At 52.9% G+C, this 24,953-nt stretch overlaps 3 protein-coding genes across 6 annotated transcripts in view; all 3 read right to left on the bottom strand.

The window, feature by feature from the left end:
- Positions 1–10,284, bottom strand: part of PSKH1 (protein serine kinase H1) — a 37,419-nt gene extending 27,135 nt beyond the window's left edge. Inside the window, exons 1-3 of one of the 3 annotated variants that reach the window (XM_042797537.1) lie at positions 10,212–10,284; positions 8,391–8,550; positions 6,214–7,245 (exon numbers count right to left, since the gene is read on the bottom strand). In XM_042797537.1, the coding sequence (XP_042653471.1) occupies positions 6,214–7,158 (945 nt within the window). In that variant the 5' untranslated portion in view covers positions 7,159–7,245; positions 8,391–8,550; positions 10,212–10,284. Of the gene's footprint in view, positions 1–6,213; positions 7,246–8,390; positions 8,551–9,699; positions 9,952–10,211 lie in introns of those variants that run through there. The other 2 variants (XM_032985346.2, XM_042797538.1) reach the window with 2 other exon arrangements.
- An 8,137-nt stretch (positions 10,285–18,421) lies between these two features.
- On the bottom strand, positions 18,422–21,378 carry NRN1L (neuritin 1 like). 2 transcript variants are annotated; one of them, XM_042797557.1, is made up of 3 exons: positions 21,249–21,378; positions 18,959–19,118; positions 18,422–18,853 (listed from the first exon to the last, which is right to left on the bottom strand). In XM_042797557.1, exons 1-3 carry the CDS (start codon positions 21,304–21,306, stop codon positions 18,580–18,582), a joined length of 492 nt encoding a protein of 163 aa, XP_042653491.1. In that variant the 5' UTR covers positions 21,307–21,378; the 3' UTR covers positions 18,422–18,579. The 2 variants fall into 2 exon arrangements, with proteins under 2 accessions (XP_042653491.1, XP_032841251.1); XM_032985360.2 differs by lacking the exon at positions 21,249–21,378 and adding an exon at positions 19,312–20,819.
- Positions 21,379–22,377: 999 nt separating this feature from the next.
- EDC4 (enhancer of mRNA decapping 4) overlaps positions 22,378–24,953 on the bottom strand; it is a 38,990-nt gene continuing 36,414 nt past the window's right edge. The window contains exons 28-29 of the mRNA XM_032985380.2: positions 24,085–24,248; positions 22,378–22,737 (exon numbers count right to left, since the gene is read on the bottom strand). Coding sequence (XP_032841271.1) covers positions 22,545–22,737; positions 24,085–24,248 — 357 coding nt within the window. The 3' untranslated portion in view covers positions 22,378–22,544. The remainder of the gene's footprint in view (positions 22,738–24,084; positions 24,249–24,953) is intronic.

Genomic DNA, 24,953 nt, shown 5'->3' with positions numbered 1-24,953 from the left:
AGGGAAGAAATGAGAGAAGGGAAGACTAACACCTCTAACAAGACTGAGGGTTACTGGATCAAAGATCTAGCCAGTCCAGCCATCTCCAACATCACCTGACAGCAGATACAGAGGAAGACCCCCCAAAAATAGTCCTTATGTTGCAATGAACACCTCCCCCATACTCTCAAGCCTCAAAAATTTGCAGCTTAGAGACCTCTTTACCCACACTTGGGACTTTTTAGTGTCGTTCTCTCCACTGATCTGTATTCCATCAATTCGTCCAGTTGCTCTTTGAACTCAAGCAAACTAAGGTCCACAGCCCTCATTTTCACCATCTGAAGAACACTGTATCATCAGCAACTGTGCAGCTTCATTAGTGAACTTTGTCCTGATCGCTTCTGGGCAGAAGGGAACAGATCCTTCAGCTGTCACATTTTTTTTCCTTTCTCATGGAACTGACCGTGTATTTCAACCCTGTGCTTAGCTTCAGCAAACTGCTGATCCATGCAAAGGATCACTATCACATTACAGCTGCAAAGTTCCTTCAAGGGCCTTTGGCGAGGAGCTTTATTAAACACCGGAGAAACACCAAGAAAAATCTAAGCATGCCACACGAAACCAGATCATCTGTCCCCATTGGCTGCTAAGTGCCTTGCAGAGCTCCTACAGACTAGCAACACCCAGCTTCCTTCATCTATCAAACATGTCTCTCCTTACATCACCTTTACCAATGTATCAACTATCACCATTATCGAGAAGAAACTTTTTGGTTTTAAACTGATTAAGAGATGCTCCCACACCAGCACACATCAACCTCACCCACGGTGAACATACCACAAAAAACTGATTCTGTTTTATGAATAGGAAAACAGACCACAAGGGGAAATGATTTGCCCAGATCAGATATCAGAACAATCCATACACCCTAGCTCAGTTTCCCAATTTAACCATAACATATATTATCTTCCACTTCTTCCAGCAAATTTCCCAGCTGTGTAAAGCAACATAAAAGTACCAGTATTCAACAGAAGGACAAGCTTTGAAACAGAGCCAGAGCAAGCCTGTCCTAGCAGGATAACAATGGTCTGATGTTCATTTCTGCACTTTCAAATTCAAAGGAAACTGTGAATGGACTTCCAGCTTTATTTCTCAGAGAGCTTTCTAAGGTACAAAGGCATCCCCAGAAATCAGTTTTATCCCCAAGATTTCAATTAAAATATTGTCAAATCTTCTTTTTTAGTAAGCTCTAACAGAACAAGTGAAAGAGAATGACTTTGTAGCAGGCTACTTCAAATGCAGTCTCAATAGCCCACGTAACCCTTACTCAGAGGTGCTCAGAAAAAAAGCATGCCCAGTTACAAAGCCAGCTCTTCTTCATTCCTCACCCTACCCATTACTCCAAGCGGTTCAGAAAGTACAGAAGGAGATACAAGAGATAATCAGAGCAGTGATGTCAGCAGCACCTGAATAACCTATTATGGGAGACCTCTCCTACTGATCTGCTAACAGCCTCTTCAAACAGACCTCACGCTCCAGGAACAGGAGAGCGGCCGTAAGTGGGTCCCAATCAGAAAGCAATTACATTAGCTGGCCACGAGCTCGCTTGTTTTCCAAAAAGATGGAGCTACTTCTCAGGTCAGGGTGGCACCTTGGCTTTTATTCCTCTCTCAATACAGCTTTGTCCTCTCTGACTGGGTTTTGAGGCCAGACCTTTCAAAAAGTGGGACTCTGCACCGATTCGGGGCAAACTCACGGCATGGCAATACAGCTCCCTCCTTCCCTACGGAAACCTGTCTGAGCCACGCAGCTCAAGCTGTCAGCTCTGCCCACTTTACTTCACAGGCTTCTTTTAACATTTCCTCTTCCACTTCACATCTTCAAATTTCACATTACAGAGACGAAAAGCAGTCATTCCCACGAAATCTCTGCTTCTGCATCTGAGACAGACACTTTCTGCACCACAGTCAAATATTCTGCCCGTTCTTGTTCCAATTAATCCACAACTTACGGCTCCTGCCATTTCCAGTAGTCTGATGAACTTATCAACAGCCTCATTTCTGACATTTTCCCACTTCTTCCAGCATAATGCAAAAAAAAGGAGTGCAATTTTCTGTGAACACCAGAAATTTGGAAGCATTTGAAAGTCCAGAAGATGGCTTTAAGAAAGCTGGCAAGACTGTGGGAAACATGCCAGACACCTCTAAATCTTCAGCTCACTTTGTTTTCACCTAGAATTTATTCACAATGTGGGCAGCCTGTTACTGCAACTCCTGCCAATACCTGGCCACAGTCAAACACGCCTGCAATTTAGGGGCATAGGCTTAATTACACTGGTAAATTAAAGCATCCATTTTCCCTGGCTCTAGAAGAACAGAAAGCATCTGGGCAAAAAATACAGGCTACTGGCCGACATATATTTGCTTTCCAAGCAGTAAAACATCTACAGCTTTTCAAAACAACCATTCACGTCGCACACAGTATCCATAATGGCCTCCTTAAGTATGCAATCTGTGGTGGGATAACAAGTAAAATGCTTCAGGCTTGTGCACTGACACTTTCAAAATATATAGTCTAATGCTTTCTCTGTGATATGTGCTACCTTTGTGTATACAACCTACAAGCATCCAGTGGCCCTAGTCGCAATGAAGTTACAAAATTTCTCAAAATAATTCAGTTCTGGTACAAGGACCAGAGGACATCAGATTAAATTACCCCAGGGAACGCTCAAAACAGTTGCTCACTGTTCCCTCTCCCTATTCTGCCAAGGGCTGTACTGAGTTTGGTCAGAGGTCCTACTCAAACATTCAGTTTTTTGGAGTAAGGGCCCTACTCTGTTCATTTGTTCTTCAAATGGAAGCCAGACCATACCTTTGATTATTCACGCTGCCCCTCATATGCTTTTTAATTCTGTATCTTTTTTCCAGGGGGAAACAGAACTGCACTCAACATTCAAGTGCAGGTATATGATAGGCACGGGACAGCAAGGACACCCACAACAGCAACACTAATTCCTAGTATCAACTGGCTTTTGATCACGAGTATCAAGATGATGTTTAGAAGTGTTTAATCTCAGATTGTTTCTTCTGAAGAACAACAAGCACCTTCAGGGCCCACCATCACTTACAGAAAATTCAAACTGCTCGTCTTCCCATGGGACTAGATCAAGTTTGTTCACCCTGAACATCAGTCAATTTATTATGCTGTCTCTCACTACTTCCTCAGCTTTGTTTTTAACCTCAGCAGCTCAGTGTCGTCAGCATCATTTATCAGGTGTCAAACCTGTATCCCACCACTTGCTTCTAAGACTCCAGAATTACCACATTTCACAGTAACGGGCAGAACCCTGTCCTGGATGTCATGCTAAACTTACTTAAAAAAAAAAATCTGCAAAAAGGTAAAAATATCAAGTGACAGAGTTGAATGAGTTACAAAATTCAACGTCACTAAACACAAGTTCATGCACTGAGGATTGAAGACATTAGAGGGAATTCACTAAATTATGTGGACTCCTTGGCACCCCCAAATCAGTTGTTAACATTCAGGAAACCTCTTGGAGTCACAGTGGACCACTCTCCATCATCAGTGACATGCTCAGAGGTTGTCAAAGAAATAAATCCAGTATCAGAAACTCTAGGGGTAGAAGTAGTGAACAACCAGAGAGGCCTTTTGACGCCCCAACACAAAGCCATGGTGCTCACCTATCATCCCATCCTAAAGATTACAAGTATCCTAGAGAAGGGTAACAGCAAAAATCAGATCTATGGAATATATTCCATAGGATGCAGTAAGCACAGATGGATCTTCAGCCCCCGCAAAAAGGAAGGAATCCAAAGCAGTATAAAGATAACTGAGAGGTGGCCATGGAAAAGTTATTCAATGGCTTCTCACCTAATGGAGATTAAGGAGAGGTATATAGAAAAATACCTGTTAAATGAGCAGAAGCAAATAAAAAACCGAGAGAAGGTAACACCTTTTCCATGTGTTTTGTAAATAAACTATGGAACTCATAATTGCAGAATATTAGAGGTTAAGAATAAAAGCAGGTCCCAAGGGGAAAAAGCAAATTCAGAGACAATGGCCTCACTGACCTTCTGGCACCAGGCCAACACAGAACTAGTAAAGCAAAATAAAAGGGAGAACTTTCACCAAAAAAAAAACCCACACAAAAAAAAACCACACACACACAAAAAAAAAACAACACACAAAACCCAACCCCAAACCATCACACTGCTTCTTCAAAATAAAAGAACTGGAAGTAGAAGAGAAAAATGAATGGCCAAGACAAACACAATGGAGCAAGCTAGAAAGGACCAAACCTGAGTTTGGACAAGGACTCTAGAAAGCTCTGACCTCTGCTATCTAGAGGCCAACATCCAGGCTGAGCCAAGCCAGCACCTACCTCAGTTTGACTGAGAATCTACGAGGAGGTACACGCACTCAAAATGACTTCTACTATGCAACAAATATCAGAGTGAACTGGCCTTTTCACATAAAAAAAAAAAATCATTTAACATAGCTACTACCACTGGTTATAAGGTAAACTAGGTAACTAGGACTTTGCCTTTCAGTGCAACCCTGCAGATGTTACATGCTGCTGGTAATTAATCTATTTCTGTATTAGGATAACCCGATTGCACTCTTAAAACTCTGCAACTGGTTAACAAACCGTATTAACTCAGCAAGTTAACAAAAGAAGTAAAGGCTGCCAAAGTCAGCAGAAGCTTGGAGTTCAAGGAAGCAGCTGATAAAACAGTTTTGGCAAGAAGCTAATCAAGTACTGTAGTTTCTGAAGGAAGTAACACGCTTGGTCCAGAAAGTGTCAAATCTGAAGGTTTGTGACTCCTCGCTTTTGTGGCTCCTCTCCCTACCAGGGACTTTGAGGAGTGCTCACAGCAAGAATTAACAGGATTCACAAAGATGCCAAATCTGGGCTCTCCTTGGTGGTCTCCAATGCAAACGCCAATATTCCTCAGCTTCATTTAACTTGGATACTCCAACTGTTAACACAAGCCAGCCTGAAAGCTTTAAAGTATAAAAGACTGACTGACACCTCTGAAAACCCTTCAGAGTGATTTAATTTTTTTAAAACACAATCCTAAAGCAGCTTAATATGCTTAAAAACTTAACATGTTAGACTTCTTTCATCCGTCATTAAAGTGCCAACATACCTGTCACACCTAAAAATATGAAAACAATCATTCATTTATTCTGGGTTTTTGACAGTTATCATACTATCATTTCAGAATCATACACTTGGCCACTCATTATCACTTTCCCAGTGGGCTTCATCTCACAAAGTCATTGGCGTTTAGGAATCTAAACACTCTCCTCTCTTACTAAAGAGAGAAGAAGTTCTAAAAGCTTCATTTTTAAACATTTCCAGTGAGGGATATAGGCAGAAATGCAACTTGCAAATTTAGTTATCCCCACTTTCTGTGATTTTTAGTGAGGTTATGCCTACGTTTGACAATTGTCCTGGTAAAGGAGCTGGCTGGGAACCCAGATCTCCCACCACGACCAGAAGCAAGTTAGCAGGAGCTGTGTCAGCCTGGCACCCAGCTGTTCGGTGGAGTGACGGGACTCTGGGAGGGTAGGGGCACCCATCTTCTGCCTAAAATCTATTCCCCAGAGTTCCGCTTTCCATAGTTACCTAAGGGATTACCTAAGAAAACTATCCTTCAATCCTCAGTTTTGTCACACACTAAGCTCAGGAGACAATGCAGACCAATTTTGGAAATACATCTCCAGATTTAAGAAGCAAGCGCCCCTTTGTCTGCCATAACCTTGCTTTTCAGCAAAGCTATTTTTTCAGACTACACTTGGATTTGTATCAGAAATCAGACTAGGTATGTACACGCTACATTTCAAACACTCACCCTGGCTCAAGTTTCAACACTGAAACATCAAACAGCAGCTTACCATGGCAGAGGTCTCCCCAGCTAGAAACCCACAAGCATTCCAGTTCTGTCAATCCCTCCTGTTGTGTTCTAGAGGAGGAGATCCCTTCTTTAGCTACAGTTTTTTTAGAGGAGCTCACCATGCTGCACTGGAAGCAGTTTTGGAAAGCAGGAAAGGAGTTTAAAAGCCAGAATCGCATTTTTTTTTTTTTTTTTTAAGCACTGGCAACGTTACCACCCTGCACACGACAGCCAGCTTCTGGCCATCACAAAGACCCACCTTCGGAGAGCTTCACGTTTGACTTCCCCTCCCCACCACCCTCGGCACACTCACCTCGCCTGAGTAACTGTATTTTCCCTTCAGGATCTGCCGGTACAAGCGGGTGCGGTTGTCATCTTCAAAGGGCATAGTGCCGCTCAGGAGAATGTACGAGATCACACCCAGCGCCCACATGTCCACAGAGTTCGTGTACGGCTTCCTGACCAGGATCTCAGGAGCAATGTACTCTGGGGTCCCACACGTGGTTTTCATCAGGCAGTCGTCCCCCTTCTTCCGAGCGCTTGCCAGTCCAAAGTCTGTGATCATGATTTTGGAATCTGTTCCCGGATGGTAGTACAGCAGGTTCTCTGGTTTTAAGTCCCGGTGTGTGATACCCAGCGTATGCAAGTACTTCACACCATCTAACACCATCTGCAGCACACGCGTGGCATCCCTCTCGGTGAAGGAACCTTTAGCAATGATGCGATCAAACAGTTCTCCTCCCGTGGCCAGTTCCATCACCATGTACACCCGGTCCTGGGTCTCAAACACCTCAATAAGCTGGATGATATTGGTGTGCCGAACGCGCCGCAGCACACTCAGCTCCGACTCGCACACTTCCCTCCCCTCCCTGTATTTGGTCTCGATCATCTTGATTGCGTAGGGCTGCTTGGTAGCCTTGTGTTCCACCCGCACAACGCGGCTAAAGCTCCCTCTCCCGATCAGGGCTTTAATGTCATACTTGGCTGTCACTCGGGGGTCAAATTTGGCACGGTATTTAGCCACTTTGTTCTTGCGAGGCTCAGGCTGGTCCACGTGGGCAGGCAGGTGGGTCCCGGGATAGGGGTTAGCGTGACGGGGAGGTGAGGGAGAGCCAGCTCTGATGACAGTCCCGCAGTCATCTTTGATGAAATGCTTGTATATGTCGTTGTGGCCTGTGTAAGGCTCGACTTTTTTAACCAGGTCTAGCTGCACATCTTTGGGGGGCTCGGGAAGCACTTTGCTTGTCCCACAGCCCATCACTGAATGGTGTTAATTCCCTATCAAGGCATTTTCCCAGGGCAGCATCAGCAGCAACCACATCCGGAGCAATTCCCACATCTGAACCTTAGGAAAAGGACGAGAAGAAACGGATAAACAGGAATCTAGGTAGCAAACTTTCAAACAGGAAAACAAATGCAAGCGGTTTGCCTCCCAATGGAGCCACGTTACCACAAACTAAGAATTTGGGATTTTCACTGTACTATACTACAGAGCATGCACAGTGCTTTGCTGCTTCCGTCACGAGCTGGTGAAGATAGTACCTACAGAAACACAGCCACGGCCAGAGCAGATGTCTGCAGAAATCAAACAGTATCTCTCTTTATTAAGCACAGCTTGTTTAATGCTCTCAGCTGAGCGCTGAATCACAGAGTCACAGAATGGCTGAGATTGGAAGAGACTTCTGGAGGTCATCTTGTCCAGCCCCAATTGCTTAATAAAAATCAAATTAAGGAGAGAATCAAGCATTTTCCTTAATTTTGTTTAATCTGCTCAATTCATAAAACAGCAGCCACTCCAAATCTTACCATTTTGAAATTTCTCACTAGAAACTCCACAAAGTATCTCAGCAACTTGTTCATTTAACAAATCTTCATAGGATTTTCTTTATATTGAAGTTGTACCAGTGTCTTAAACCTCTCACTGCAGTGCTCCTGGGGATCAGTGAAACTGCACAGGAGGCAGGGAATACGGAGAAAGAGGCACGCTGTTTTTAAGATGCATTGTACCAACTACCTCACTGCATCACCTGCAGAAAGGCAGCCCTTGTTTAACCAGAGCAGCTTTTGGCTAGCAATTCCCTCACCCTCCAAACCCCAAGAAATCAAGATGGGCTTTGACATATTTTAACATCCCGATTCAGCTTTGCTTTCTCTTGCATCTTCAGCTACCAAGTGGCACTTCTGCTCTTCCATACGGAGGTACGTGTAGCAAGTGGAATTTCTACCAGCTGTTCCAGACTAGAGCAAAGGGAAATCTTGACCATCACACTGTATTCCAGCAGAACCAAATCAGCTGCACTTCAGCAAGTCTTTAGGTTAAAAGAGTACAACTGGCTAGGAGATGGAGAAACCGCCTGTATGTGCTCTGGCAGTTAGCCAAGCAGTTTTAAATTTCTACTCTTCGGCTCAGAGCCCATCAATACGGTGCCTGAGCCTTCACAGAAGGCTACAGAAAAGCTGTCAGCCTTGAAACGTAATCGTACGCCTTACCATCACCAAATGTATCTTCACTCATTCACCACCCCTCCAAGCAAATATTCAGCACAAACTGCAGAACGGGAACCCCGGCTGGTCTTCCATCAGGAGAATTACATGGAGAAATAAATGTTTTAGAGGGACACCTGGAAGAGGTTTAGACTCTACCTCCAATCTGGAAAGAAAACAAGGCTTTAGTTAAGGTTCCATTTTAAAATCAGACCTCATCAAAGTAACCTCTCACGGAAGACACCTCCTGGCAGTACCGCAGTCAAGCACACCAACCATGCACAAAAACGCCTGTACTAAGGTGCAAGCAGTAAAAATAAAAAACAACTTCACAGAAAGCTTAACTGACTTTCACCAAGGGCTATCCTGTAACTGGGTGTTCATTCAGATTAAAGTACCATGACAAAAAATAAATAAAATACTGTAGCTAGTCCTGCATGCTTCCCACAGAGTTTTTCCCAGCATTATTGTACCTTAAAACATATTAACAGAGAAATGGAATGAGAGCACCCACAAACAGAATAACTCCACACAGAGAGAAGCAGTTGTGTAAAATGCCCCACCTGTAAACAAAACCCATGAGAAGGGCCAAACGCTGCGCTTGAAAATGTCATTTATAAATCCACTGATAACATTAACTGAGACCTGGCATCAACTACCAGGACGTCAGTGGCTCCTCCTTGTAGGCAGAAGGGTCTGGGTGGAGCCTACACAACCTGAGCTGCACACCACGGACAGCAACAAAGTGCCTGACCCCGTGTCAGTGCAGGTGGAAATGCTCCTGAGGAATAATCACCAAGAGTTTGGGAGAAGGAAAGCGAGGCACTAGAGAAAAGGGGCATTACAAGCCCCCTCAGAGCAGGGAATCACGTACTCAGCAGGTGCCAAACTATTTAAGAGAGGACAGCACGCCCGAGCCGTGGTGGTGACGAGAAGGAATGTGGGGTTTATGCTTCAATGTCTACACGCTTCTCTCCTTGGACATCCAGCGGCTCAGCAGGGCAACACCTCAGCTCTTGCTGATTCAGAAGCACCCTCCACCTCTCCGAAAACATCAGGGCCTTAATGGTTTAACACCTGAGGGTGTCCCTCTGGATGAGGGGTGTCAGCCACCTGCCCAGCCCACCCGAGGCCTAGCAGGCCTCCCACCACCCATTAAGTCTCTCACAACTTGAAACTATTTAATTTCGCTTTTCTGAGAGTTGCCAGTAAGGAAATTTGAAGACACCAGCTCTTAACTGCGTTAAGAAATGCTCACACCCTGCAGCCTTCAAACCACACCTGTGCCAACGCAGCACTTCTGAAAGCACCTTACCTTTAGTTTTACTAATAAATCTCAAACGTGTCTCTCACTGCCTGACACCGACCTGGCACCGCCAGCCACCGGGCTGGCCGAGGACGCCTTTGGTGGGTTCCTGAGGGGAAACCCGGGGCTGGGGCCAGAACCGGTCGAACCAACCGGGATTTCCAAAGCTCTGATCGTTTTCCGTAACTCAGCCCGACCTCGACAAGTCTTTCCCGCACCCTTCTCAGTTTGGGGACGCAGGGCCGGCGCCGGCAGCGCGTCCCGCGGCTGGGTGGGCTGCAGGCCTAGGAAGCACGGCGGCCGGTGAGGGGAGGGGAGGTTCCGGGGGGGGGGGGGTCAGGGCTCCCGGCCCGCCCGTACCCGCGGCCCAGCGCCCCGGGTAGTGGCGGGGCTGAAGCCCCGGGGCCCGCCGCGCCCGCGTTTCCCCGGGCCGCAAGGCCGAGCCGCCGCCGCCCCGGGAGGGGAGCGGGAGGGCGGGGGAGGGCGGAGCGGGGCGGGGGGGCGGCCGGTCCCGAACTCACCTCGACCCGCTCCGACCCGCGGCTCGGCGCCGCCTCCTGACGTCATCCCCGAGCGCCGGGGACGCGGGGTGGGTGGGGCGGGAGGCGGGTGGGCGGGGGGGGGCGGAACTGCGCGCCCGCGGCGATTGGCGGAGGCGGCGGTGGGCGGGGCCCGGAGGTAGCGCGTCCCGCGCTCTAGCGCCCCCTGCTGGGGCCGCCGGGAACACCCGCCCCGGGGTCCGCCTGGACTCCAGCCCCGCCCCCCCCCACCACCCCCACGGACCCCTGTACCCCCCCCAGCCCCACGGACCCCAGGACCTCCCCCCAGCCCCACGGACCCCGGGACCCCCCACAGCCCCACGGACCCCGACAGCCCCACGGATCCCGGGCCCCCCCCCCAGCCCCACGGACCCCAGGACCCCCCCCACAGCCCCACGGACCCCGGGATCCCCGCCAGGCCCGCGGGCTCCAGGACCCCACTTGGCCCCACAAAGGGTGGGACCCCTCTCAGCCCCGCGGGTCTGCGCAGGCGGCCCCCCCGACAGTCCCGGCGTTCCCGCCCCCCGCCTCGCCTCCGAGGGGCGGTCACGGTGACCCCCTGCCCGGGGAGGGGCGACTCCTCGCCCCCTTTCCGGAGCCAAACCCAGCCCGGCCGGGTGCCCGGCAGCCCCCCGGGAGAGCTGCTCCCCCCGAGGGGCTCCGACGGCTCCCCGCGGGGCTGCGGGGCTCTGGGAAAACATCCCCTTTGCAAGAAAATCGCCCGGAAACATCGTCCCTTCTCCTTGGCAGGAAAACCCGGTCCCTGTGGGTGAGCTCTTGTGCACAACAGAATAACGAGGCACATTCCTCTCGCTTTTCTTTCCCCCAGCTACTAAGTGCCACAAAACCCACAAAGCTTGCTTGGTAACTGCTGGTGGACTTTCTTCCTCACACCCTTTCCCCATCCTTAAACCAAACGCTCCACGTTTCAGCCCTAGATGACTGGAAAGCAGCGGGATGAGGGGATGACACCTTCTTCGCAGAGATGCTGGTGGCACTTCTTTCTCTGGGGAAGAGACAAACGCGACACGGCCAGGCTTGTTTTCCAGCCTGGCTGCTGCGTCATTCCCGATGCGGTTCAGGTGGAGAGGGGCTATTTTCACACTCCTACCATGCTTTTTAAAAATAGCTTGTTTTATGTTAATACTCCCGGGCTCTTTGGCTGTTTAAAATGCTTAGTAAGTCATACTGTAATAGAAGTTATACCTGCTGATGCACGCTATTGTCATCACCTTCTTTTCCACGCAATTCCAGATATGGTGCGGAACCATCACGAGTGACAGGTCTGAGAAGGGGCTGCTTGGACTGTACGTGGCCGACCCAGTGAGCTGTACAGTTTCCTTCAAGGGAAATCAGCCTGTTCTTGTTTTCCCACACAGCAGTGGTGCTGCTGGTACATTTTCAGCCCTATAACTCCCCCATTTTCTTTCCGGAGATGTTTCCCCAGCCACACGTCCCCCTGCCCTGTCCCTGGGAGGTGGCTCAGCCTGTGCCTGTCACGTAAAACTTCGCACGTGTCCCTGTTAAAGCTGATCCCATCATTTAGGCTGTTTCCCAAGGTCATTGCAGCTTGGTGCCACCAGCAAATTAAAAAGCGTGCGCCTCTTCCCGTCAGCCCGGTTGCTGCGGGTGGGCGTACGGCACTGGGCTGCCTCGCCTTGGCCACAGCTCCTCAGACAGGGATAACTCTTCTGCAAGGAAGGGTTTCCCTCAGGGTTTTGCCTCTTCCATTAGTCACTTCCTCACAGCTTGGTTTCCCGGCCTGCTCATGAGAAAATGAGGCAGTTACGGGCCCATCACCGCTGTTAATTGTCAGGGCAAAACTGCCGAAGAGCCAACACGAATCGAACTCTTGGGCCAGAACCACGGACTTCTGAGAACTTCAATCAGGGCGGCTCTCTGTTGTATTATTTATGCCACGGTAGTGCTCTGGGACCCACCGGAGCCAAGGGAACGTCGCACCAGACATCCCCGCGACGCCAACGTCTCCGCCCCGCAGCCTGCCCAGGGCCGAGGCCGGGACGGGCCCGCGGCTCGCTGCAGCAGCTCTGGGGGGAAGCGTGAAACCTGTGACGGAGCTTGGGAGCGGGCAGGGATCCTGGGGAGCTGTCCTCTCAGCTACGTGACCCGCTACCTGCCAGTTTGGGCACCCGTTTTGAGTTTGGGGGTCAGTAGCAGTTAACCCCTTGCAACCTGGTACTCAGCTGAGAGTCATTTCTCCAGCTACAGCAAGAAGTTTTACGACCAGAAGCATCTGGCTGCCGGTGGGCTGCGGAAGCCCAGAGATTCTGGGTGTCTGGGCTCCACTGCTCCGGCTGTTTTTTTTAATCCCTCCTACAAGACAGAACTGATAACAGGGGTTTGGTATGCTCATACAGCACTGCTGTATTTAGGCACGGTCTAACAGCTTGGTTTTGCTGCCAAACGGGCTGTCATCTTGTTGCTTGATTGACTTTCACCTGGTTCTACCTCCTCCCTCCCGAGGTGCTGCTCTCCCAAGCGAGGAGCCTCACCCTCCTCCTCCTTACTTGCCCCTTCAGAAATTCCCCCGCCAACTCTTACCCCCCAAGACCCGCAGCCAGTCTCCGGCACCGTGGGAAGGATTCAGCGCATCAAGGCAGGGATCTCTCCAAAGAAGCAGCAGCAGTAGCAGAGGTGGCCCTGCAGCCTGACTGTTCCCTCCTGGGAGGATCCCTCTGCAAGGATGGGTTCCCCTTAGGGTTTTGCATCTCCTGTCAGTGGCTTCCTCACAGCTTCTCTTGCAGAAGCTGCTGAAGGCAGGCTGGGACCATCGGAGCGATGCCGGGTACCCAGAGAGGTGGAGAATCCCCCCTCCTTGGAGATGCAGAGCTCCACCAGAGCCTGGAGCAACCTGCTCCAGCACCAGCGTACACCCTGCTTGGAGCTGGGGCTTGGTCAATACACCTCCGGAGCTCCCCTTGCACCATCCAAAGGCAACGGGGGTCCCTCATCTGCCACCAAATGGAAGCACAGTGCAGTCGTGTGGGGAACATAGGCATGATTCGTGTCAAGATGTGGTGTGATAAGTGTAACTATTGTACCCTGTGTTGATCCAGGGTGAGTTGTGATCACTATGGCATGTATAGCAATTGTAGTGAATGTCAGAATCAAATTGAGAATGTGTGAGAACAAGAAGAAAATGTAACCTTTAACTTGAAACACTGTAAGCACTGCTGCCTTTTAGAAACACTCCTTAACACCCCCCCTAGAGCTGAGACAACAGCTGTTTAGAAAAAGCCTGCTGAAAGCTGAGACCCTGAGACTTTTAAAGGACCCGATGAGAAGAAAGCATGCCAAGAGGTGGAAACCTTCAAACTTCCAAAAGATCCCCTGGGAGGAGGACACTACCCCAGCGCTTCAAAGGACCCCATGGAAGAAGAGCAGGACGACTATGTGATGGAAAGAGTCTAAGAGACACTGCTTTTAGAACTCGGGGTGCGTCGTGGCAGAGCTGAGGCTCTCCGCGCCCCCAGCGCTGCTTTGCCTATTGCTTCTCACCCTGAATTGACTGAACCCAAATAAAATGATATATTTTTTATAAAGATTGGCTTCATTCATTTATAACAGTAGGCAAGCTGGATTTCCTCTGAGCCACATCCCAGCCCCGCGCGGCGGTGAGCCTGAGTGTCAGCGGCCGTGCTGGGCCAGAGCTCAAGGTTGTCCCGGCAAGGCTGAGCAAAGGTCAGAGGGGGAGGATGTTCAATTAAAGCTGCTTAAAAAAAGAAATCCAACTTTCCATATGCCTCTCTGGAGAAAAAAAAGCCCCAAAGCTGAGCAGAGATGGGGTGCCAGGCTGAGGGCTGAGCGTGGCTCCGGCGGCAGAGGTGACTCCGGCTCAGCCGTTCCCCCTGCGTCTGATCCGCGGGGATTGAGGTTGCCTTTTGGCATTTCCTTGTGGAAAGTTGGACATTTGGCTCGGCAGAAATCCCCACGCGAGCTCGGAGGGCGGCCAGCCCTGCGACATAGTGTCCTCCAAGCTACACAGGGCTCCCAACGCTCCTGCTCCCCCCGGCGTGCTGGGGTGCTCCTCCACGGGGACACCAGACTGGGACAGCGGCACTGGGGCCCGTGGGAGGACAAGGAGCCATCCCACATCCACTGGTAGCCCCGGCACAGCTTCAGCCCCTCCTGTTGGAGAAATTCTATTGTGTCCCCACAGACAGGGAGCCGTTCCCTGGCCGGCACCTTCGCCAGGAGGAATTTCCCCAGGAAAAGGAACAGAGGATTCAGCCATCGTGTGGCAGAAGTGGCAGGCAGCATGGCCGGGAGGTTGGTCCTCGTGTCGCCGTGCCACATGTGCCGTCCCACTCACACAGCTGCCCCGAATAGTGTCACCATCTGCTTACAGCTGCCTGGGAGAGCGGGGGCCTCCCCAGCCCCTTCTGCGATTCCAAAAAGTGAATTCAAACATCAAGGCAACTTAACCCAGTCTTCCTTTATCCCTTTTTTTTTTTTTTTAATAATTCAGGTTTGTCTCGTAGAAAAGAGAGAGGGAGATAATGTCTGCAGAGCATTTAATCTTCTGCCCAAAGAATAGCAGAGAGCAAATTAGGATCTACTCCAATTAATTTGCCTTGATGGGCAAAATCTGGAGGGCGGCCATATCTGGGAATTAAGAACAAAAGCGGGGAGTGAAAAGTAGGTCACCGGAGTTTCATAACCGGAGCGATGGGTTTTCACAGTGCACCGGGTGCTCGGAGGTGCCCAGTGCCAGGGGCCACTGGTCCCCGACCCCCCGCCCAGCGACCACAGGTTTCAGCCCAGGCAGTTGCTTTAAGATCCTGACCAGCACGGAGGGAATCAGCTGCTCGGTTCCGGGGACAGAAAGGAGGATGTTGTCCCTTCCCACGGCAGGACACGGCCACACGACTGTCCCAAACCCTCGAACCCAACAGGAGCATGGACACCGGCTGCTTGTCCTGATTTTGGAGCACCCGGAGAGCTCACGCAGGGGTTGGCGTGCCCCTCCTTGCCGTCACACTGCTGCCCCCGGCCGTGAGGGCACCTCCTGGAAGGAGGATCAGGGGTGACACGGTGACAGTGGGTTTAGGGCAGTGCTCTGCCGTGGACCCTTGCCCCGCGGCGTGTCACTGAGCAACAGGGACCCACAGGCACCCCCAGAGCCATCAGTGCTACAAGTTGTGGGGTGACATCCTCTGGTGTCACGTACGGTGAGACCTTCCAGCTGCAGGACACACGTGGCAGCATAGCCAAGGGTAGGGCCCACGTGTGGTGACATGCGTGGGTGTGCAGGACACGTGGTGACAGAGCCAAGGGTGTGGGACACGTGGGGTGTGTCTTGTCCCAAGTTGGGGGGCTACGAGGGGGGGGAATCTTTTGAATTCCCCGACAATCGAGTACTGGGGAGGACAATCCGGTCTCCGCGTCGAGTCACGACAGTGACTCAGAGGAAGGATTCAGCTGGTAACTTATTAACTGACAGTTTTAGTGAGTGAATGGAGACAACGTGGCAATGATCAATTGATAACCTTCTGCAAACAAACAAAAGCACCCTGGTGATGAGACTATTTTCCTAACAACCCGTCACAATTTGTACAAAACTCACATACCTGAATATATGCAAGAAGAAAGAGAGAGAGCAGGAGGAGGAAGGAGAAGAGAGAAAAGGAGGGGATAAGAAGGGGGGAATCACCACCCTTGGATCCTGTGCTGTTGTAGAGTCCGGTAATCTTGGGTGGTGGGTGCACACCCAGCAAAGTTTTCTGTCACCTTTTAAGTGCGTCTTCTCAGGGGATTTGCATGCTAGACCCAGAGGGGCAGGTATTCCACAAACGCATTTCCATGAGAGACGAGGGAAAGGTGGATCATGGGTTCTGTGTGTGCGTTGAGGGGGGATGGGGTGCACCAACCCCCTCGTCCAACTGCGTGGGTGGTCGTGCTCCCCACCACCACCTTTACTTCTTCCTCAGTTTTTGCCTCTTGGGTTATTGTCCAGCCTTTAGCTTATCAGTCTTTTTAGCCCTTCTTCAAGGGTACAGCCATAACTTAAAGTGTAGGCATTAACCCGACATCTGGTTTCACTCAGTCCATCTCCCCCACTTTGGGGTTTATCTAAGGAGTTTGGCAATACAACGGCAAGGGAGTGAAGCCGTGCACCCTTCGATACACTCCGCTTCCTTGGGCAGCGTTCCTTAGACTAATCAGAAAGGCCACAACTTGTCCTCGAGGCTTTCTGTTTCAGTGAACGTTTGAGCTGTTAACTCCTCCAGTTCCTCGCACAGTGACACCTGCCAGGGCAGGGCACACGTGCGGCGCGTCTTTCTGCACGCGGGATCAAACACCCTGAGCGTTTGGTGGGTGTCTGCAGGTCTTCCCAGGCACCCACGAGCTCCCGGCTGGATCAGAGCGGCGTGGTTCGGTGCGCGCCGGTGTCACCATCGCGGTGACAGCCCTCCAGCTCCCCGGCCACCTCTCACTGCCCCGCGGCAGGACGATGGGGAGCGGCCGCTGGCGGCAAGCCCGGCGGGGCCATGGGTGCCGGCGTGGCCGGCGCCTGGCTGGCGTTTTATCCTCTTAGCCACCCTGCAGGCACCCCGCACTAATTCATCCTTAAACACAGGATTGTCAGGAAGCGGAGAGGAAAAAATTGCCAGATTATCCCCCTGGTGCCAGCGTTAAACACGGGGAGCGGCAGCCCATCATCGCTCCTCCCCGTGCGATGTTTTGCGTCCCCTGCCCCAGCCAGCTCCCAGCTGGTTAATGACATAAATAACATGAAATAAATACAGGGTCGCCCCGTAAAGCTGAGGGATCACCAGCCCCCTGGGATGCACCATGGCACAACGATCGAGGCAGCGTTTCCCAGCCCCGCGTGCCGGCAGGAGACCGGGGCAGCCCGGGTGACACCCCCAAGGTCAGGGATCCCATGTTGAAGTGACCAGACCTCGCAGGAAGAAGTTTTGCGATGAAACAAGAAATAATTTACCCTGACTCAATGAGGACAGCGGTAATTAAGCTTCTTGCTTACACGCCGAAGGCTTTCAGACACAGGCCAGCGTGCAAAGGCCTCCCCAGACCAAAATCACGATCGTTCAGCATGAATGGTTTTGGGACAGCCTTGAAGCCACCCTGGGAGTCAAAGAAACTGCTACTCATGGCACGTAGCTGCTTTTCTCATCACTCCTGCTTGAAGCTGAGCCTCATGCAGTCCATGGCGTGGGTGGCACTCGCGCCGGCCGGGGGATTTTGGCAATCAGGGTGCCGCTGCCTTTACTGAGCAGGATGGTTTCCCTCATCCCAGCCAGATCTACCCGCTGCGCCAGCGAGGAGGAGCCGTTGAGCTGTGCAATAGGTGGGGTGGCCCATTTGCAATTTTAATGTCCCTTTAGGTGGCGGGGGCGGGAGGAGGATGGCTGGTCCCTGGTGAGCGGGCTGGTTGCTTTGCCAACCCATAGTGAGGGGAACTGGTTTGCCACGATGGGTTTGAGTATGCCAGGAAAGAAAAATCTGGGATTTGCAGTGTAACAGCAACAGGGATGGGAATAATAGCATCTTCCACTGATAGACACAAGTTTAACCAAGTTAAACTCCAGCACATCAACTTAGTTTAACTTCAGACCGTCTCACTTGGGCCTGGATGAAAGCTTCAGTTCCCTCTTTTTTTCACCTATACCATCTTGGCTAAAAAAAACCCCAAAAACCTCTTCCCTTCAAACCCCAATTTCTTTCATGACCACTGATAGAACTGAGTGGAGTAGGACTAAACTAAAAGGGATGGAAAATAGGTTTTCTTTCAGAAAATTGTCTGATGCCGCTGAAGTTGCCCACCAGGGGACAAGCTATCGGCTGCTGAAAAGAAAAAAAGAGACATACACACACTGTGTTTTCCTAAGATGCCCTTTAAAACAAAGAAACCATTCGACCCATCTCTAAAGGGAATATCCTTTCTGCCTGGCCCTGAAAAGCAGCTGTCAGGGAACAGCAGGGTGGTGGGAATCCCCGGTACAGCTCTCCCTGGGACCGCTGCGGTCCCGTGGGCTGTGTGGCTTGGCTGTGGGCAATGTGCCGGGGGGACAGAGCCACAGATCTTACCCCCCCCCCCCGGTGACCCTCCCTGGGGGCTGGTCCGAGGAGCACCTCCCCTCCACTCCCCGGGGCAAACCCGGGACATGGGAAGGGCGCGAGGGGGCATCCCGTGGCAGAGACAGGAGAAATGTAAAAGTGTCTTTTAATATAAATATAGATCCATCTGAAGGGCTGCAGGAGAGGACTGTGCCCCGCGAGGGATGCTCGGGGTGGGGAGGTGGGCTCGGCAGGGACCATGGGTGCCTGTGCCCGGCCAGCACCGGGCACCCGCGGGCAAGCAGGGCTAGAGCCAGGGCACCAGCAGCGACAGGGCCAGCAGTGCCAGGAGGCAGGGGCGCAGGGGGGTGGCCGAGCCCCGCAGCGTGGCCTGGTTGGTTTCGGCGGCCGGCGAGCCGTGGGCGCTGGCCAGGCGTCCCCGGGCACTGCACAGCTCCTGCAGGTTCCCCTGGAACTGGATCTTGCGGGATTCCTGACGCAGCGACTCCCAGATGGCGGCTGCTTCCTCAGGGCAGCTCGACAGCACCTCGCTGGCGCAGGCGTGGAAGTCATCCCAGAACCTGGGGAGACGGGAAGGAATTGGGGCGGGGGGGGGTGGTGTGTGGACGACACACACTGCTGGTGGGAGGTCACCCGGCAGCTCCCACGGGGATGGGGACACTCACTTGCAGATGGTGTCCAGCTCCTGCGCCTCCTCGCTGCCTTCCTCCCGCTGCTGCCGGACGCTCTGGGTCATGCTCTCCCCCAGGCTGAGGAGGCAGCCGGCAAAGCCCTTGTAGATGGTGTCGCACTTCCCCGCCATGCTGATGGGCTCCTGGCTCGTGGCTGCGGGGGAGAGGAGAGACAGAGCTGAGCCCCCGCGGCCCTGCCCCGACAGCCACTGCCCACCCGGCTCCGGGGCTGCGGGTGTCACTGGGTGGGGGTGACACCGGGCTCCGAAACGCGGCGAAGGGCTGGCACCCCCTTCCACCCCCTGCCAGACCCCACGGCATCCTCTCCCCCGGCACTCGGAGTGAACCTTGGTGCTGGGCCTGGGAGCCCGACGTGGGTCCAACGTGATGACCCCTCAAGCGATGCTGCCATTAGGCGCAGGGGAAGAGCGGCGTGCCGGCCGCTTCGCCTCGGGCTTCCCGGGCTCTCCCCGGAGCCATCTGTCCTGGCTTTTATCCCCTAACAGCAAAGATTAATTTGTGACTACAACAGAAAAACAGAAACAAAAACAAAAGCAAAGGCTTGGCGAGCTGGAGTCCCGGCTACTACAGCAGTGGGAGAGAAGGGGAAAGGGAAAGCGGAATGGGAAGAGGAAGGGGAAAGGGAAGGGGAAAAAAAAAAGAAAACACAAAAGGAAGAGGTACAAGTGCAACTCTGGCTGCTTCATCCTGGGAAGAGGAAGGGGAAAGGGAAGGGGAAAAAAAAGGAAAACACGAAAGGGAGAGGTACAAGTGCCACTCTGGCTGCTTCACCTTAGGAAGCCCCAGTTCCCTGCTCTGCTCCACGAGGGACTGGCTGAACAGGACAGTGGGTGACAGGGGACAACGGTGAGTGCATCCACAGCCGGGGGGAAGCCCCAAAAGAGCCAGACAGATTCGGGTTCCCTGGGTCACATCACGGGAGGTGCGGGGACTTTTGGAAGCGCTGTGGGTGCGCGCCTGGAAGGTCTCTAAGCTGAGGATGCTAAAAAGGTGTGAGGACAGTCTTCCCTGTGGGAAGGTGACCCCAAGAAGCAGCCGAAAGTTGGCTGGTGGGTGCTGAGGCAGCCAGGGTGTTTCCAGAGAGCCCTGTGCTGTGCTGCTGGCATCCCACGCACGTGCCCCTGGAACAAGGCCCTGAGCAAAGCGGCTGTGGCCGAGACTAACACCGGCGTGAGCCTGAAACCTCAGCCCGTCCAAGAGCACAGCGGGTGTTTGGGATGAGAAACCCCCCGAGCGCATCACCAAGGAAAGTCTCGGCTTGCTGCCAGCCACAAACAGCACAGGTATCAATAAAGAAAGCGCGATCTGTTGTTCCTCTTTCCACCCAGACGGGCAACAAGTGTGTCTCCCGCCAGCCCAGGGACACCCTGGCTGGTAGGGTCAGCCCGTGCCTTCCCTCGGCCGGTGGGTCCCTGTTGCAGGCTGGGTTTTGGCCTCCTGGGTTCCTCTAACGCCCAGCACAAGCTCTCCCTCTCCACCCAGTTGCCTCGGCTGGGCAGGCGAGGAAGAAGAAACCAAATCGTCTCTGCTACCCCCGCGTGGGAAAACCCTGCCCTCGGCTCTGGCAGGGAGAGAAACGCTGGGAGGGAGCTGCAGGGCACCGCTGGTCCCCAAGCCAACCTGCTTCTGGGGAAGGGTTCGAAACACCCACCCTCCGAGCCTGAAAAACCGCCCCAGGCTTGGCAGTCCCCACCCTGAGCAGCCCCCGGAGCCCCGCTCCGGCGCGGGGGTGCCAGCGGGGCCCGCCGTGCCCGGAGCAGGACCGCGACCTCCCCCGGCTCGGGGAGGAGCGGGAGAGCGCGGAGGGGCGGGGGGGGGGAACACACAATAAAGCGCAGGAGCTGCCAAACGACCCCGATCCCCAGCGGGTAGGACACGCTCCGGGTGAAGGAGGGCAGAGAGGCAGAACCAGCGGGGAACTGGCGTGGGGAACCGCCCCGGGGCCGTCCCTGCTTGAGCAGAGGGACCCCCCGGGGCTGCGCTGCGAAGCCCCTTCCCCTCTTTCCCCGGCCCTGCAGGACGGTGGGAGAGGGGCGCGAAGGGACCCTCGGGGCTGCGCTGCGAAGCCCCTTTCCCCGGCCCTGCAGGACGGTGGGAGAGGGGCGCAAAGGGACCCCCCGGGGCTGCGCTGCGAAGCCCCTTCCCCTCTTTCCCCGGCCCTGCAGGACGGCGGGAGAGGGGCGCAAGGAAAGGGGATCGCTGAGCCTGGGGGTAACCCCGCTCCCCGCAGCTTCGGGTGCCCCCCAGCCCCGGCGGCACTCACCGAGGTGCAGGAGCAGCGGGCACACGACGCCCAGCAGCCGCCAGCAGCCGCAGCCCATGGCGGGGACGGGACCACCCCGGGGCCGCCGCCGCGCGAGCCGCCGCCGCCAGCGCTGGCCACGCCCCTCCGCCCCCTGGCCACGCCTCTAACCCCGCCCCTAACCCCGCCCCTCTCGGCGCTGGACCCCAGCGCACGCCCGGCCCCGGAAGGCGGAGAAGCGGTCGGAGACGTTTTTGCTGGGAAAATAAAAAAGAGAATTAGCGTCTCCTCCCCGCAGGCAGCGGAGCACCGCCAGCGAGAAGGAAGGCTCCCGCTTCCCCCCCGGGATGGGAAGAGCCCTGCGCCGGCTCCGGCAGAGGCTGGGAGTTGGGAAAAAGAAGCGCAGCTTCTCAGGCTCCAGCCTGAGATCAGCCCACCGGGCCACGCTCCAGGCCTGGGGCCAAAAGGCTGTGCGGGCAACACAAACATTTTTTTTTTTTTTTTTTTTTTCTCCAAAAGTTGTTTATTGAATTGTTCTTAATGTTATTTCCCACCCCATCCCCCCCCCCCCCAAAAAAAAAAAATTCAAAATTTAGATAAAAAGAAAAACCCTGGTGTAAAATCAAAACAAACATCTGAACCATGGACATGCTCCAACACCCACGGGAAGCGATGGCCCCCCCAGGGCTCACGCAGCTGGCCGCTGCCTGGCCATCCCCACCCGGAGCACCTCCTCAGGTCACCCCAGGGGTGTGCACCCACAGCCCCCCTCCCCAAACCTGCCTGCCCCGGGGTGGATGGGCTGGGCACCCCACGGCCATGGCAGGGCAGAGCTGGAGCTAAATGAAACCTCCTTTCCTATTCGGCTGACATCCTCCCAGCTACTCACCCTACCAGGGAGGAGGAGTTTTAAGACACGGGTACTAGTTTCTGGTCAACTAGGAGCATGTAGCCCCGGCTGCCCCCTTGCTCGGGGCTCAGCGTGCAGCCCCCTCCTCTGCTCACAGCAGCAGCCTCCGAACTAAAGGGGTAACAAATCCAACAGCTCCTGCTGGATGAGACTTGGACTGCCAGCCAGGCCTCAGGGACGGATGGGCAGGTGAAGAGGAGACTTAACTCTCTCAAAAAGAGGCTATTTAGGAAAAATAAGTCAAGTGAGCGTTCAGTGACTATTTGGGACTATACACAGATGGCGTTTGCCTTAGACACATCACACACATGTTGATAGATTTCCTGGCAAGAGCTCTTAATACAAGCCTACTACTGGATCTGCTGGGTGGGCTTCCATGGAGCAGCCCACAAGGTAGCCAGGTCCTCCTAGGTCATGCTGGGGGTGACCAGCCCGTGGAGCATGATCATGAGGCGACGGGCAGGCTTGCTCAGTGTGTTGTGGGGTTCCACCTGGAGGAACTGGAAGAGCTTCTGCCGCACCTGGCTCATGACTGAGCCCATGTGATCACGGGTGATGGGGTCACTGTGGTCCAGGTGCATCACTGCTTCCTCCAGGTAACTAAAGGAGAGAGACCAGGGTTAGAACCAAACCCAGCGTGTGATCCCAAGTTGATTCCGTTCATTTTAGCACTGAAGATGCACAATTCTGCTCCCCCACCCACCCAACCTCAGTGCTGCATGTTCAACCATCAGAAAAGAAACACTACTGACTCACAGCAGAGGCCACCTATCCCTTCTTCGACACGGAAGGGCAGCCTCTAGCCTCCAGCCTCCAGTTCGTGCAACACAACCTGGCTGCTTGAACCAGGCAGGCACAGCAGCAAGCCAGAACTCCCTACAGAGCTGGAGGTGGCCCCTGGCCACGCCTGGTCACAGCTCTGTAGATATTTTCTTCGATGACTTTTTAGCATCAGCAGAATTAGTCACTTATTAGACAGTAAAACTCCTCAGCAGTGAGGCTTATTTCATGTAGGAATAGATTTAAGGTTGTCTTTCAATATGTCTATCTAGGAAGGGCGGGGTGGAAAAGCAAGAATTTTACTAACAAGCCTTTCTTAAGTTCAGACAAGCCATAACTGTTTAACCTGCAGCCTGAGAGTAGGGCAACGTGGTCAATGCAAAAGGTTTTCACTAGCAGATCAGCCTGAACTTAACAGCAGCAACTTTAACTCATATTACCAGCTCATCTGTAGCTTAAAGCTCTTCTTCAGTTTTTCTGGCTTGCTTCACTCCTGTTGCTAACTTGAGTTAAAAACTCAATTTAAGTCATTTTCCATACAAGCCAGGGTTAAAGCTTGCAGATACCTTAACAAGTTAATTTTTTAGCGCAGATAACAGGGTTTTGACTCACTCACTAAAAATGTTCGTGGCAAGTTATCAGCACAGTCACTATCTTGTCACACGAGTTTTACTTAGAGCATCTAACAGACATTAATTCCAGTAGCTCCTGCTGCCACCTCCCACTGAATCTGTCTGGCAGTCACGACAAGGAACTGCTGACACAAAGTCCAGCGATGGGTTAAGAATTGAGGACAGAGCAAAGCTGCTCTGAATATTGAGCTACCCAGGAAAGAGGGCACTATCCCTCCTTTCACCTCCCCAGGGGAATTGTTCCTTGGTTAGGAGATTGCTGCACAGCCCACATTTACTTACGGACTACAATCCAGGAGGTAACAGCACCTACAGCTGGCTACCCCTTCTACTACTACCTCTGGGCAGTAAAACTTTCCACAGCAACGCCTACATCTTTTTCCAAGTCATTACTGGTTGTTCACACGCCAGTAACAGGCTACAGAAGCTCCAACCTTCCTCGAAGCACCACCTTCCACTTCCAAGCAGTGAATTTAAAGCCAGAGCCAGGAACAGGTCTGCACAGGTTCAGACCTGGTACTCTGATCATACTCACTTCAACTTCAGTTCCGTACGAGTACCCAAATCCGAGGAGAGCTGCTGAATGAGAGACAGCAGCACAGGCTGGGACAGCGGGCATGGGTGCTGTCCAAATACTTGCTGAGTATCCACAGTCTCGCAGACATACAGAACCAGGTTGAGATCAGCTGCTGTTAGAGCCTGCAAGGAAGACACAGCTAGAAATGCAGAGGAACCAACAGGCAGGGGAGGGGGACAGGACAGAGCAGAGACAGCCCTCTGCCTTGGGGCAGCGCAACGACTCCTCAGCCTCCTCTGGGAGGAGAATTCTCTGCAAACCCTGCTGTACATGCAAGCAGGACCGTGTTTGGGCTCTGTCTATGCTCAGAGAACACCTCGTGTCCATTTTAAGTGGAAAGGATCACAACCAGAGGGGAGCAGGTTACAGTTGGCAGCATGGAGCAGGGCCACGTTCGCATCCTCCGCCAGCCCACTGGCATAGCATTGCTATTATTCTCACAGGAGTTTTTCTGCAGCAGCTCCAACAGATCTGCTTACATATTCAAAGGCAAAGGCAAGGTCAGGCCCCAGCTGGTAGATCTGCCTGGAGAGGCTTACGAAGCTGCTGCTCACCATGTGCCATCGCTGATGGCAAAACACTCTGGCTCACTGGAGCGCTGACGCTGTCCTGGTGGGGCACGGGCAGGGAAGAGGGAACTTAACTGCCATCAAATCATGGAACTTGCACAGCTCTGGCTCGACCTCCATGAGAGTGCAACTGCAGCCCTCAAGCTGCCACGGGTCTCTTTGGTCAACTCCTGTATAAATTGTTGCGGGATTCTGTCCCCACCTCCAGTAAACCCTTTCCCCCCCCCCCCTCCATCCCCCAACAAGCAGCGATGCTCA

The sequence above is a fragment of the Tyto alba genome, unplaced genomic scaffold (assembly GCF_018691265.1).
Source record: "Tyto alba isolate M040663 unplaced genomic scaffold, T.alba_DEE_v4.0 Super-Scaffold_26, whole genome shotgun sequence".
Taxonomy (NCBI): Eukaryota; Metazoa; Chordata; class Aves; order Strigiformes; family Tytonidae; genus Tyto; species Tyto alba.
This window is presented reverse-complemented; position numbering and strand designations above follow the sequence as displayed.